The sequence below is a fragment of the Sinocyclocheilus grahami genome, unplaced genomic scaffold, assembly GCF_001515645.1.
Source record: "Sinocyclocheilus grahami isolate Dianchi unplaced genomic scaffold, SAMN03320097.WGS_v1.1 scaffold344.1, whole genome shotgun sequence".
Lineage (NCBI taxonomy): Eukaryota > Metazoa > Chordata > Actinopteri > Cypriniformes > Cyprinidae > Sinocyclocheilus > Sinocyclocheilus grahami.
In genome coordinates, this window is record NW_015505523.1 from 2,135,807 (window position 1) to 2,151,397 (window position 15,591).

At 36.7% G+C, this 15,591-nt stretch overlaps 2 protein-coding genes across 5 annotated transcripts in view; both read left to right on the forward strand.

Moving 5' to 3' along the window:
• Positions 1 to 283: 283 nt before the first annotated feature.
• LOC107548192 (E3 ubiquitin-protein ligase rififylin-like) lies at positions 284 to 4,310 on the forward strand. Of its 2 annotated transcripts, none has more exons than XM_016228796.1 (5): positions 284 to 455; positions 1,301 to 1,741; positions 1,826 to 2,036; positions 3,373 to 3,396; positions 3,508 to 4,310. In XM_016228796.1, exons 2-5 carry the CDS (start codon positions 1,352 to 1,354, stop codon positions 3,690 to 3,692), a joined length of 810 nt encoding a protein of 269 aa, XP_016084282.1. In that variant the 5' UTR covers positions 284 to 455; positions 1,301 to 1,351; the 3' UTR covers positions 3,693 to 4,310. The 2 variants fall into 2 exon arrangements, with proteins under 2 accessions (XP_016084282.1, XP_016084281.1); XM_016228795.1 differs by having other exon boundaries at positions 377 to 446.
• Positions 4,311 to 7,048: 2,738 nt separating this feature from the next.
• Positions 7,049 to 15,591, forward strand: part of LOC107548193 (dixin-A) — a 42,121-nt gene continuing 33,578 nt past the window's right edge. For 2 of the 3 annotated variants that reach the window (XM_016228797.1, XM_016228798.1), the window contains exon 1: positions 9,208 to 9,455. In XM_016228797.1, the coding sequence (XP_016084283.1) occupies positions 9,396 to 9,455 (60 nt within the window). In that variant the 5' untranslated portion in view covers positions 9,208 to 9,395. Of the gene's footprint in view, positions 7,093 to 9,207; positions 9,456 to 15,591 lie in introns of those variants that run through there. The other variant, XM_016228800.1, reaches the window with a different exon arrangement.

Genomic DNA, 15,591 nt, shown 5'->3' on the forward strand with positions numbered 1-15,591 from the left:
AATGAATTTTGAAAATGAAATTTTTACACTGACTGTAATTTATATTTGTCTGATTTGATCTGCAGTTATTTTATTAGTTAGGCTGGCTTATCAACATTGAAGTGTTTCTTATATAAAACTTAATTTAATAGGGTCACTTCTTCAAATCCTTCATCATAGAGTGATAGAGAGTTTTGTTTCCTTTTGGGAAATATGAATTAATAGCAAACACAAGCATAGATTGACTCACAGAATAAATAATCTAATCATAGATGAACTAATACTTTGTTGTATGAGCAGGATGGGTTGTGCAGACCTTATGTTATAGCTTGCTCTGTGTGGACATCACCGCCACCGTGGAAGAAAACGGCAGCTCATGGCACCAGGCCTACACAAACTCGGGCCCCAGCCCCCTCCCAGCACCACCCGAACACTTGTGCAAGGCCTGCGGAGGCCAATTTGACACCGTAAGAACGGTAAATCATGTTCCGTCTACTCCAATTCTGCTGTTAAAGGGATAGTTCACCCCAAAATGAAAATTCTGTCATTAATTACTCACCCTAATTACTCATGTGGTTCCAAACCCATAAGATTTTCGTTCTTCTTCGGAACACAAATTTAGATATTTTTGATTAAATCTAAGAGCTCTCTGACCCTACATAGACAGCAACGCAACTGAAATGTTCCCAGTCCTAGAAACGTAGCAAGGACATCGGTAAAATAGTCCATGTGACATCAGTGGCTCAACTTTTACGAAGCTACGAGAATACTTTTTTGTGCACACAAAAGAAAATAAAAATAACAATTTATTCAACAATTCTTCTCCCCGAGTTACCGTCTTCCGCCATTTTGGAGAGAACCATAACACATGTGCGCGCTTTCCCCAGAACGTAATCAGCGTTGTTTACATTCAGCATGCGCGCATTTTCTCCTGAACGTAAACAACGCTGCTTACGGAAGACAGTAACTCGGGGAGAAGAATTGCTGAATAAATTTAATTATGTTATTTTTGTTTTCTTTGCACACAAAAAATATTCTCGTAGCTTCGCAAAATTGAAGTTGAGCCACTCACACATGGACTGTTTTACCGATATCCTTGCTACGTTTCTGGGATTAGGAACATTGCAGTTGCGTTGCTGTCTATGCAGGGTCAGAGAGCTCTTAGATTTCATCAAAAATATCTTAATTTGTGTTCCGAAGAAGTCTTATGGGTTTGGAACGACATGAGGGTGAGTAATTAATGACAGAATTTTGGGGTGAACTAACCCTTTAAAGCAAAAAGTCCAGATAAATTCTAATTGGATTTCAATCTATTTCATAGCATGTCTGCGTGGACTGCAAAAACAACTTCTGCAGCCGCTGCTCGGTGCAGATGGACCTCCGGCCACGGATGTGCCACACCTGTCAGCGGCTCCACTGCACTTTCTTTGAACGGGCAGAGTTGATGAGGCTGAAGGTGAAGGACCTCCGTGACTATCTTCACCTGCACGAAACCCCCACGCAGATGTGCCGAGAGAAGGAGGAGCTGGTGGAGCTGGTGCTGGCTCAACAAACTCCCAGGGGCAGCGGCAGCGCCCAATCCCGATCACAGCCATCTGTGCCTCCTCTGCCTTCCCATCCTCTCGCAGAATCTGAAGCCCTCACGGAGGAGGAGGACGACGACGACGAGGATGAAGAGGGTGAGGAGGAGGAGGAGGAAGATGGAGATAGAGATGGAGAAGATGAAGAGGGCGAAGAAGATGATGAGGATGATGAGGAAGAGGTATGGATGAAACATGCTGTGCTTTTGTGAATAGTAGAAGCCTCTTGTCCAGATATAATCGTGTTTTATCTGCGCTTCACTTAGTCCACAGATAGTGAGGAGACGCTGGTGCACAGCAGAAGAGCCTCTCTGTCTGACCTGAGCAGGGTGGAGGACATTGAAGGCCTCAGCGTGCGGCAGCTGAAGGAGATTCTGGCACGTAACTTTGTGAACTACCAGGGCTGCTGTGAGAAATGGGAACTAATGGAGAAGGTCACCCACCTCTTTAATGATCAGAAAGACCTTCACAACCTTGGTACGTCTTTCTGCATGAACACTGTGAAACCATAATAGTGGTAGGGTTGCCTAGTGCTTAAAGACTTGGACTAGTAACGCAAAAAATCTCATTGTTTTGATTGTTTTATGAAAATATTATTGGTTATTATTTGTTATTTGTGGCTTTTTTTTTCCAAACAAGTAGAAATATTCTTACAAAACAAAGTATTTAAATGGATAGCTAAAATGACAGCATCAGATTGGAATAAATGTGCGACTAAAAAAACATCTTAGTTTATATACACTACCGTTTGGAAGTTCAGTAAGATTTTTTTTATTATTATTGATGCTTAATACTTTTATTAATAATTAATACTTTTATTCAGCATTTGATCAAAATTGATAGTAAAGACATTTACACTACCAGTCATAAGTTTTTGGACAGCAAGATTTTTAATGTTTTTTTTAAAACAATTCTCCTCTGCTTACCAAGCGTGCATTTATTTGATCCAAAATACAGCAAAAGCAATAATGTGAAATATTTTTACTATTAAAAATAACTGTTTTCTATTTGAATATATTTTAAAATGTAATTTATTCCTGTGATGGCAAAGCTGAATTTTCAGCATCATTACTCAAGGCTTCAGTGTCGCATGATCCTTCAGAAATCATTAATATAAATGTCTTTCTGCAAATCGGCATATTAGAATGATTTCTGAAGGATCATGTGACACTGAAGATTGGAGTAATGATGCTGAAAATTCAGCTTTGTCATCACAGCAATAAATTACATTTTAAAATATATTTAAATAGAAAGCTGTTATTTTGAATAGTAAAAATATTTAACAATTTTACTGCTTTTGATTTTTTTGGATTAAAAAAAAAGCAGGCTTGGTGAGCAGAGGAGAATTGTTTAGAAAAAACAATAAAAATCTTACTGTCCAAAAACTTTTGACTGGTAGTGTATAATGTTACAAGATTAAAATTTGAAATAAATGTTGTTGTTTCTATTAATCAAAAACAAAAATCCTGATGTAAAAATGTATCATAAAATATATCATGGCATGACACTGAAGACTGGAATAATGGCTGCTGAAAATACCATTTGCCATGACAGGAATAAATAATATTTTAAAATAGAAAGTAAATAGAAAACAGTTATATTTGTAATAATATTTCACAGTATTACTAATTGTACTGTATTTTTGATAAAAAAATAAATGCAGCCTTTGTGAGCATAAGAAACCTTTAAAAAATAATACAATTCTTACCGATCCCAACGTTTGAATGGTAGTGTAACTTAAATCGTCATAGTGTATACTGTTGTTCTTCAGTTTACTGTAATTGACGTTTTTGCACTTTCTTTTTATTTTCAGTTTCAAATACAAAAACAGAAGCAGGTATGTTTTATACCATGGCGATTAGCCCCAAAATGCTATATAAAATCTATTTTAAAGTAAGACGGTTATTGAATTTGTGACTGATAATTGAATCTCTCACCACTCTTCCAGCTGATCCTGCTGAGCCCAGCGGCCAGGAGGAGAACCTGTGCAAGATCTGCATGGACTCTCCCATTGACTGCGTTCTGCTGGAGTGCGGCCACATGGTCACATGCAGCAAGTGTGGGAAACGCATGAACGAGTGTCCCATCTGCCGACAGTACGTGGTTCGAGCCGTGCACGTCTTCAGATCGTGAAATTCGAGTGCAAAGAGACAGACTGTCCCCTACAGGTTGTTGCTTTTTCACACATTGAGCAACGTTTTCTCAACATTTTCTCAAATTTTGTGATAATGCTTCATTTTGCTGCTTTGTTTATATGTTTACATGATTATATGTGTACTTATTTGTTTTTTCATCGCAACAGTGTTAAGGTGTGGCTTCAAAGTTGTGTTTAATCTATTTGTTGACTTTTGCACTTTTTTTGAATTACTAGGATTTTTTCTTTATCCATCCTACAACATTTGCATTACTGATAGTAAGTATATAATAAGCAAGCAAGGTTTAGGCTAATGGAAAAAGTTGCATCAATGATTAATGTTTATTAGAGGTTAAGACGTCAAGAAGTGTGTCTGTCTGTATAAAGAACATATTTAAATAGGTGAAATACACTTGGAAATATCTGGGATGTGAAAACAGGGTAAGATGGTTGACTTTAATTTTTATTTGGAGCACTGATTCTCATGTTGTTTCTGTGTTTAAGTCTGTACAATAGTTCACTATTGCAGTTAAATCACCACTATAATGTGACCACTTCTGGGGTCAGTCCACTCTTGGTTAAAGAAATAGTTAACCCAAAAATTTGCTGACCCTTAGGCCATCCAAGATGTAGATGAGTTTGTTTCTTCATCAGAACCGATTTGGAGAAATTACATCACTTGCTCACCAATGGATCCTCCGCAGTGAATGGGTGCCGTCAGAATGAGAGCTCAAACAGCTGATAAAAACATCTCAGTAATTATGTATTATAGACTCATGTTTTGACCAGAAGCAATGGTTTACAGTTAAAACGCCTTAATGATGGATTTGTTTCTTACAAACACGCAACTTTTCTTCACAAGATGTTAACTGAGCGACTCAAGTTGTGTTGTGAATTATTGTTATGTTTTAATCAGCTGTTTGAACTCTCGTTCTGACGGCACCCATTCACTGCAGAGGATCCATTGGTGAGCAAGTGATGGAATAATAAATTTCTCCAAATCTGTTTCTATGATGAAACAAATTCATCTACATCTTGCGTGACCTGAGGATGAGGATAAATACATTTTCAGCAAATTTTCATTTTTGGGGGATCTATTCCTTTAAATTATTACGCACTCTACCAGTATTGGTAATTGTTTCTAGTGAGTAGGTGCTATTTTCCAGGCTCTGTGCACTTCGAGATCACAAACCATTCCACTATCTCACGCTTTGGTATTGACTCCATATCTTAGGCAGAACCAGTACTTCCAAACTGCCAAGAAACCTTTTCTGGCTTGACTTTTGCTTCAGTACATTCTTTCTTTTATTACACTGGTGGCTAGTTCTCCACCATTACTAGTATTACTAACAAGTCCGTGTTAGTCACAAGGTGCTCATTACTGCCTACATTTATTGTTGTATGATAAAGTGTGTTAACCTAATAAAAAGTTTTCATGGAGATGGAGTGATAAAGCCAATCATAACTGTACATTTTTTCCAAAAGTTCTTGAAATCTCTCATTTTTAAACTTGAAGGCTCACACTTATGGAGGTACGATGTTTTAATTATTAAAAAAAAAAAGTATGATTAAAATTGCAAGTGTACGAATGTATCATAATTGTGGTTATATAGGAATGTTTTCATTTGAAATCTTCGTCCGATGCATATCTCTGATTCCTTGCTTTCTTGAGCTGAATGTAGATGACACTGAGATCTTTCTAAACCATTCTCCCATCTTTAAAACACAGATGATCTCCTAAACAAGATATCTGGCTTAAAAGGTTCAATCTTTTGGATTTTCTCACTTATTATAGGAGACTTTTGACAGGATATGCAACCTGTACATACTCTATATTTTGATAGCTTTGTGTTTTATGTATTTGCATATTTATCAATCAAACAGCCACATGAAAGATCTCAATTACTCACTGTCTTTGTTTCACTGGTCATTGCAAATGTCTAGTCAGTCCAAACCCAGCATGAACGTCCATAACCTCCCCACAATATATTAAAAAGTTGATGATGAACAGGCGCGTAGCAAAAAAAAATGAAGCGATGGGTGTACATTTCTGCTCAGTTCTGCGGTGCTTGGAGCTTTCATTATGTGCTTTAACAGCTCTAGTTAAAAAACAAATAAATGGGCAAAATGAGATTTACATGTTAAGTCAAAATCCAAGTAATTTATGTTATTTATGTAATAGCAAAGGTGCCCAAATATGTGTGTGTGTGTGTGTGCCAAGTGGAGTTATATCCCTTGAAATATCAGTAGGTTGTGTTGCGGTCTAAAGATTTAAATATCTACAGAAATTTAGTGAAAATAAATATGATCTAAAGCTCAGTTAAAACTTACAAGTGTGAGTAAAAAAAGAAATATAGCATTATTTGGAAGCTAAAGTGTCTTTGCAAATATATCTTCATTGAATGCAGCACTGAGAAATTGTGTGCAAAGAGAAAGAAAAGTAAAACATTGGATGTATATCTAGACTTGTGGCGAAAAAAACAAGATTATGAGGGGGGAAAAATAAGAGCTCTGCATGCACGAGCAAAGAAAACGATTATTGAAAGGTGCTTAGAAATGCCTGAATGAACTTTTCCAGGTTGAGAGGAGACACTGGATTTTGTATTAACTTTTGTGTATTGCTTTGTAAATTGTTTGGTTCTGTTTGTTTTTAGATTCTTTGCGACTCTTGACTTTATTTTGAACTGTATGAAATATAATCGAATCAACTGATAACTCAAAAGCTGTTTCGGATGTAGTAAACATTTATCATATAACTAAGCATGTCAGATTGCCAATATCGTCTTTAATATGCAGTGAGCCTGATGTGCTAAATGCTGTATTCCTGTAAAACACTACATTGGAAGGTGATAAGGTTTATAATTATTGATACATTTATATATTTTTAAATTTTGTTACTATATATGGTTGTTCTTGTGCAGATATTTGTTTTGTTTTTTTAGTATTAATAAACAAACCTACAACAGCTAAACATGTGTCACTTGGGATTTACTTTAATAACTATTCGGTTTTGATTATAGAAATGTGTGTTTTCTGCCTGCATTACAGTTTGCAGCTTTTACAGCAGGGGGAGATACAGGCCACTAATACAAAACGGTCAAATAAAATCATACAACACAGGGTAAAGTTAGCCTTTCATCTCGACAGGGATGATTCAAAACACTTACACTATTAATTTTGCAGCCACTTTAATGTCAACTCAGAAAAGCTATTTAAACCAATGGCTGTTTAGCGCACGTGCTTCTGTTTCTGGTAACCATAGAAACTATGACCGGTGCAGATTCAGAAGTCTGCTGCTGTGATTTACTTTCTACTGGTGGACATTTATAACTATATTTACATGAAGGTGGATTACCAAACTTACTAATGATATCGTCAAGAAAGCGGGAGAAACCTAAGGTAGGCCGCTAAACTTTAAGAACTGATTTCTGGTAATGTTATGAATGCTAACGCTAGTTTTAACGTTCAGAGGCTGCTGCTGAGAATGCCCGCTTGTCTTTACAAGTTTCAGTAAATTGTAAAAATTCTTCTCGCCTTGTGAGCGATGTTCAGTCGGAGTCAGCCGTTTAAGCAAACACTAAAGTCTTGAAGTGTAAGTGATGAAAATCTCTGGGAGAGGCTTGGCTGATTTTCCATCATCAACTGGTTCGTAACATAATGAACAAATCAAAACCACTGAAACGTTTATCACTTCGTAGATCAGCAAGATGCTGCATTCGCCATCTGTGGAGAAATCTGTAAGTATGATGAGCACATAAAAACCTCAGAAGTGGAGGACCGGTGTAATCCTAAAGGATTTCAGCTTGAAGTGTGATAGAAATGTGAATAAATGAAATAATTTGTGCTATATATGAGCCACACTGCATTTTTATGAGGTCTCTGAAGATTTGAATTGTAAAGGCATATGGAACTAATTATTCAGATGAGCCACTGTTAAATATCTTAGAAAAAGCCACAGTAAACTATAAATTACACAGTTTGCACCATAAAAGAAATAATTAAAATCTTACCAGTAGACTCAGTACTGCTCATTTAACTGTCTACAGATTATTTATTATTTAGATTATCTGCTATTATCATGCTTTTAATAAAACGTTATAATAAATACTTTTTAAATAAATTATTATGATCTTCGTGCCATATGTACACTGCACAGAAGCTGCATATATACCATGCATTTATTTAAAGTCTGCTTAATACCACACAAATATAGGTATATATTATAAATGTATTTACGCAGGCATTGCAATTGTAGAAATAATGCTTTGAAATGTATTAAATGTTTGAATCCCACTAATAAGGTTTCAAATTTCAAAAATTAGAATAAATACTTTTAAAATAATAATAATAATGGCATTGTTGTTGTTGTTGTTGTTATCATTTAAAAAGTCTTTATTATAATTTTTGAAATCTTATTAGTGGGCAGCCCAAGCATGAAACAAATATTTTGTATAGTTAAATAAATGAGCTCTACCAAGCCTGTGGCTTATAATTTAAAATGAAAATATATTTTTTGTTGTGCAATTTGTGGTATATATTGTATAACTGATAATGTGCTGTTTTTTAAAAAAAATTGCTGATCTTTTATCATTTTCATTCATCATTTTAAAAAACTTTAAGATTTAAAACATTTAATAAAATCATTTTTTTAAATTTAATAAAATCCATTATTATTATTATTATTATTATTATTATTATTATTGGCTATTTAGAACCATATTTTTCCCTCTCAGTTGCAATTCTAACAGCAGGGGGGGGAGACAGACATTTAATTAAAAATAAATAAATGAGGTAGATATGTGGGGGCGTGTTAGAACGAGCCGTTTTAGGGGGCGTGGCAGAGTCTTAACTTTGATAAAGAATATTTCTTTGGTTTTGAGACTTTAGTCTTTGCAACTTCAGGGATCTTATCTATGCACAATCAGCTTGTAACACTCCAAAGAGAAAGGAAAACTTGAAATCGCATCATATGACCCCTTTAAAATAATAGACAAAACATGCCCTAATTGTAGAGGTAGCCTTTTATCTCTATAGTAATGGTTCTGTAACTCAGTGTAAATATATATAGGGGGAAAAAAGCTTAATTGTTATAAGTTTTTTTTTATATAAAATAGTGTCGAGGCAGAAGCAGGAAGCATGAGGCAGGCAGGAAGGATGTGGTCTAATGGGGCTGTACACAATGAAGCCAGAGTAAACTGCGTACAGAATTTCAGATTTCACATCATGATTTTTACACATTGTGGTGTGGTGTTGGGTTTTAAACAAGAAGGGACAGCAGGTTGTGATATCCAGGCTAGAGCACATCTTCTGTGCTTTGCGTTAAAGAAGTTTAATTTAACTTCAAATGAGTCATTTCAGTCAGAACAGGTATAATGTGCATTTCACGGTCCCAGACCAATATACTTTCCAGCGCAGAAGCTAGAGACAGAAAGCAGCCGACATAAGCTCAAGCGTCGCCATAACGACCGTGGAGCAGCTGCTGCGGACGCATGCGCACTACCTCTCTCCCCATCCGCGTACACCTCGTATCCTGTTTCAGGTCTAGCGAGCTAACGGGGAGGCACATATGGCCATCGCCGTGGTTAATGTAGTTTCCTTTGTTTACCTCAGTTCCTCCGATATGCGGTTAAAACGCTCTCGCTGACTAAGGACGTTCACATTTTCCACTCGCGCTCCTCTCACCTTGATGAGAAGTCGGAAGAATGATCGCATCCCTGTCTAAAGGAAATCTGCTTGACGTGCTGCAGGAGGGTCCTAATGAGGTACTGAACTCCTAAACCCTCATGTCTGTTTACACGTGCATTCTTCATTTCATTTGCTCATTTACGCAAGAACTCCGAAGAGTGCGACAGCATTGTATTGTTTGCACCTTCTGTGGGTAGTTACTGTAGAACAACAGATACCAGGTTCTTTTGAATGTAACTTAGTATTTATGCACTAGAGCCAAGTATGTTTATAGACATTGACAGCTGAAATTTAATTGAGCACATGCGGACTATAATCCTTGTGCCATATGCGCAGATGCTGCATATATACCATGCATTTGCTTTAAACCAAAATACCAAATATAAAGTGTAAGCCTATATATTTATATTATATAATCATATTGTATAAATGCGTTTTTGTAAAAAATTATAGTGGCAGAAATGCTTTGAAAATAATGTGAAATAATGTAAACTTAAGATGATGAATGAAAATTATGAATTAAAATAGTAAATGATCAAATTACAGCATGTACACAATAGTTTGCACACCAAAACGAGCATTTCAGCAGTAAAATGTCAGTAACCGTCCTTAAGATTTCTAATCAGAGAGAAGGATTGTCCTGGCAGCTAATACACAATGGGAGACACAATCCTATTAATCTTGAATTTACAGAGACTGTTTAATGCCACACATACAGAAATAGGTTTATGTACAGTATGTGGTGTGTGAATGCATGTACATGGAAATTACAGTTGCAGAAATAATGCTTTGAAAATAATGTTTTACATATGCAGTTGATTGAAACTGGTTGATGACATTATAAATTAAGACCAGTAAACTATAAATTATGCCATAAATACCACGGTTTACTCAATAAACGTGATCATTTCAGTAGTTAGTTAGTAGTAACGTCAGTGAAAGTCTATAAGAAAGTCTTGACAGCTGTTAAGCAATGGGAGACGCAATCCTATTCATCCTGCATTTCTAGAGACTGTTTAATGCCACACAAATATAAATGTATATTATATATGATATAAATGCATTTACAGATGAATCACAATTGCATAAATATTGTTGAAAATAGTGCTTTTGAATTATGAAAATGTAGAAAATATGAAATTATGAATATCGAAACAGGAAGGGATAAAAAAAATATATAAATAAAAATAGGAAGCCATAAATAATGCCACATGTACACCCCAGTTTGCACAATAAAAGTGATATTTTCAGTTGTTTGTTAGCAGTAAATGTCAGTAATAGTCCTAACAGAGAAAAGGATAGACTTGACAGCTGTTAAACTATGGGATACACAGTCCTACTAATGCAAAAATTGATTTTTTTTAGTGAGCTGCCAACCTTGACAGCATTTTTGGGCAGCAAGCTAGGCTTTGAGACACAGTCCGCTATTGTGCTGTACATGTAGTCAGTTCTCTACTGTGCTTACTTTGATACATTTGACAAATATCAGTGTAGTGCTGGATTACTTTATATTTTCATTAGAATAACATGATAGTATTTTAATTTATAAGTTATATGCAGGAACCTCTAAATAAGTGTTAAAGTCCTTTTAACCTGTGGAGATTACTATATCATGCTCTTAGAAATGGTGTTAAGTGTGGGAGGAGGTGTTAAGCATATTATGCCATTTCTGTAACCATGTGCACTATGGTCAGACATTCCCTACTGATGTTACCTAAGACTGAGTGCTTCTACATCTGCCTGCCCTCCAGCTGTAACCATTAAACCGTCAAGCGCTGTTCTCAAACCTTCATTGATTTTTTTTGTTATGAATCCCAGCTGTCTTAGTCTCTACAGATATTTCAGGTCCACCAAGAATATAAGGTGAGAATACAGCAGAACAGCAGGCTCCAGTGATGGAGATGTATCCTTCTGTCGGGTCTCTGTGGGAACAGACAGCTCATTTGTACAGCTGGTTGCGCAGGACTATTGCTACCTTCCAGTTTTACAGCACGGTCAGCATCTTACAGTGCATCTGTGCTGAAAGCTCTCAGTGTTAGCTGTTCTCACTGGGAAGCCTGTCACTCTGGGCCACTGTTAGATTGAAGTGAGACAGAAATGCTTCAGACAGAGCTTGCATTGTGTTAGTCAGCCCACCATGTGGCAAATCAATAAATGCTACTGTGCATGGGTCCTCATGAAAAACATGCAGAGCTCATTTTGTTTTCTTTATTTTGGTGTGCATGTGTTTTACTTGACTTATGCACATGTTGGCATTTGATGTGAACTACACATTGGTTGGGAGGTTGAGGGCCAGGAAAGGTTTATCCACAGTCTTCCAGATTAATAGGAGACTGTGTTTTGTCAAGGTGCGACACTTGATGTCATGAATCACTGTTCAGTTTCATTCAAATGTTTGGGGTCGGTAAGGTTTTTTAATGTTTTTCGAAAGAAGTCTTATATTCTTTTATGCTGATTTGATGCTCAAGAAACATGCTTATCATTATCAATTTTTGAAGACTCTTGTGCTGCTTAATATTTTTGTGGAAGCTGATATATTTGATGAATCATAGGAAGTTGAAAAAAACAACAGTCATTTGAAAAAAGAACTATACCATTAAAAAAAGTCTTTATTGTCAGTTTTGATCAACTTCATGCATCCTTACTGAATAAAAAATAATAAATCTTTCAGAAATCAAAATCTTACCGATCTTACTGAATAGTGAATGTCATATATGAGAATTGTTTAAAAGAGTAGCTCACCCAAAACTTAAATTTTTGGCTTCATTTACTAAAAACTGCAATTTTTGGCTTCATTTACTCCATCAATTTAATTTTCTCCCCCCAAAAAGAGACATTTTGAACTTCTATGCACTTTTTCATTATATTTTAATGAGGCTTCAAAAAGGAGCAGAAAGCGTCATAAAATTGGTCCTTATGACTGCATTAAACTCCAAACTTAATATTATAATCTTGACATCTGTCCTATACTTATTGGTCATGAAATAAATAGTGATCACCGACTTGTGAATGGATCAGTATTTGGTTGGATCTTTTTTTTTTTTTTTTTTAAATGAATCAGTTATTCTGGTTTTGTCAAGTCAAGTCACCTTTATTTATATAGTGCTTTTTATAATACAGATTGTGTCAAAGCAGCTTTACATTATTAAACAGGAAAATAGTGTGTTGATAATGCAAGAGGACAATAGTAAATGCTCAAGTAAACGCTTTCAGTTAAAGTCAGTTCATTATTGATTCAGTGATGTCATCGTCCAGCTCAGTTCAGTTCAAATAGTATAGTTTACAATATTGGAATGAATGATTAATTCACAATTACACTGATCTGGTTCTTGAGATAAACTCACTGACTCCTGTCACATTGGTTTACAGCTCACTTGTGGGGAATATAATCAGTATATAGCATGTAAATTTTGGTTCGTATCTCTGACAGAGCTATCGTATGGCATTTAGAAGACATAAAATTTAGTCATATGGACAAAATTCATGATACTTTTATGGTGTTTTTGTGTCATTTTTTCCTCTAAGGTATTGGACTTGTTTAGTATAAGTAAATGCTATTTCTACATGCTGTATTTTTTTATGCAGCCATCCCACATTCTTCAGCATCTACAAAAAAAAACATTTTGCCAGAGGGTAGAACTGCGGCAAAGCTCACTGCAGTCTTTATGTGTTCCTACATGTATTTGCTGAAGAGGAAGCGTGAACGTGGGGAGTTAAGCTGTCCTTTTGTGACATGGCAGAGAAAGTGCAAGTCAGACTAATCCACGCTGTTGAACCCGGGTGATGCTGACCAGCCGGTGTGAATGAGGAGGGACTTGTTCTGTCAAAGCAGGTGCATCTTGAGCACTGAGGCATACATTTCTTTTGACAACGGGTATCCTAGTGGGTATCAACACAGGCATATCTTGCATAACCTCTCCACCAGGACTGTCAGCACTAATGATAACTGGGGAGGTATGCAGTTTAATTCAATTCAATTCAAGTTTATTTGTATAGCGCTTTTCACGATGCAAATCATTGCAAAGCAGCTTTACAGAAAAGTTTCTACATTATATTTAGTAATAGCTTATCAGTGGTGACTATCTCAAATTTATGTCCATAATATGGCAGAAATGTACGATAAAAATCAAGCAGTTAGTTAATGTCATGTAATCAAACAGACGGTGAACACTATTAACACAGTAATGATTATATGTTGCAATCAAACGTATAGCAGAAGAAAACAGCACGTAGAGACATTGGCTCCATTGAGATTTGTGCTTAGGCTGAGCTTGAGGAAAGTAACCCTATACTGTAGCATAGATGAGGTTTTGTTTAAATTGCAAAATGACAGTTTTGGAAGCATCATTAATTCAAGGAAAATTTGGAAGTTGTGGCTATATAATGGTCAACTGGTTTTCTATACTATGCATATTTATATACACTTCTGTTCAAAAGTAAGTTTGACATTAGTAAGATTTTTAAATACTTTTATTCAGCAAAGGTGCATTCAGTTGATCAAAAGTAAGCATAATGACTTTGATTCAGTGTTGTTCTTTTGAATTTTCGACTCATCAAATAATCCAGAAATAAAATGTACAGTTTCCAGAAAAATATTTAGCAGCACAACTGTTTTAACATTGATAATGAGAAATGTTTCTTGAGCACCAAATCAGCATATTAGAATGATTTCTGAAGGATCATGTGACATTGAAGACTGGAGTAATAAGCTTTGCCATCACAGGAATAAATTAAATTTTAAAGGGGTCATATGATGCGATCTCAATTTTTGCTTTCTCTTTGGAGTGTTACAAGCTCATGGTGCATAAAGAAGATCTGTAAAGTTGCAAAGACTAAAGTCTCAAATCCAAAGAGATATTCTTTATAAAAGTTCAGAGTCAACCACGCCTACCTAAAACGGCTCGTTCTAACACGCCCCCACATGTATACGTCACGATGTGGGAAGATTTGCATAACGCCGCCCAAATGTTCACGCAAAGAAAGAAGGCGTAACTTTTATTCTCGCTGTAGTATTGTTGTTGCCGCCACCGCCATGTTGTGAAGGCGCTGTGTTTTGTTGTGAAAGCGAAACTACTTTGTTTGACCTTCCAAAAGAGGACGATATCCTCTTCGTCATGCCTGGAGCTGATCCGTGCTGGTCGCTGAAGAAATACATCAACTTCGCGCTGTCAATCTCCGGATCGGCTTTCACCGTGGATAAAGCGGAGTCCAGCCCGGGGTCGTCACATGTGGTTGCCGCAAGCCCGCTGAACGCTCCTTCGTCGAATCCGCCGGCCGCGCCGTTCTCAAGCCCGCCCGCCTCTGCTCACTCAAGCCGGCCTCCGCTCACTCTAGGCTGCGGCTCACTCTAGGCCTCCGCTCACTCAAGGCCGCGGTGTGTGACGCTGTTTCGTTGTGAAAGCGAAACTACTTTGTTTGGCCTTCCAAAAGAGGACACGACTAGAAATCAGTGGTTAAGTTGTATTTACAACACTGTTCCAGAACAGTTTAACCCAAATATTCAGATGTGTGCAGCGCATTTTATGGAGGACTGTTTCCTGATCCTGGTAGAGTAGACCACAATGCCGGCTGTTCTTACTCACAGATTGTAAGTACGTTTTTTATATTAAAGAATTTGCCACTGACGATTCAAATGCGAGTTGCACATTTTATGGAGGACTGTTTCCTGATCCTGGTAGAGTAGACCACAATGCCGGCTGTTCTTACTCACAGATTGTAAGTACGTTTTTTATATTAAAGAATTTGCCACTGACGATTCAAACGCGAGTTTTTTGGGCAGTGTAGAGTAGCACTTGTTGTTTGTCATATCTCCGATCACAAATACAGACATGGTTTTGTTTACGCAGCGCGATGCAATGCAACGCGTAAAAAGACAGTATAAGTCATTATAATCCGTAATTATGTCCCCACTGGATGCAACAAATGCCTCGTTTATAATGGGTTTTCATGTTTTTGTCTCGTCGCTCCGGCCGGACAGGGCATCACAATATGGTAAGGGGCGTAACATTTCTGTCACACGCTTGAGGTATTCGGCCAATCACAACGCACTGAATAGCTGGCCAATCAGAGCACACCTCGCTTTTCAGACCGATGAGCTTTGTAAAAATCGGCGCGTTTCAGAAAGGTGGGGCATAGAGGAGAAACCGTAATATACAGTATGTGGAAAATAATGTGTTTTTTAACCTTAAACCGCATAAACACATTTCATTACAC

What these genes read in the sequence shown, in the direction of transcription:
- LOC107548192 (XM_016228796.1), top strand. Translation starts at nt 1,352, where the DNA reads ATGGACCTCCGGCCACGGATGTGCCACACCTGTCAGCGGCTCCACTGC. An exon ending in ATGAGGATGATGAGGAAGAG is followed by an intron (nt 1,742 to 1,825) that starts GTATGGATGAAA and finishes CGCTTCACTTAG; the next exon opens with TCCACAGATAGTGAGGAGAC. An exon ending in GAAAGACCTTCACAACCTTG is followed by an intron (nt 2,037 to 3,372) that starts GTACGTCTTTCT and finishes TTTTATTTTCAG; the next exon opens with TTTCAAATACAAAAACAGAA.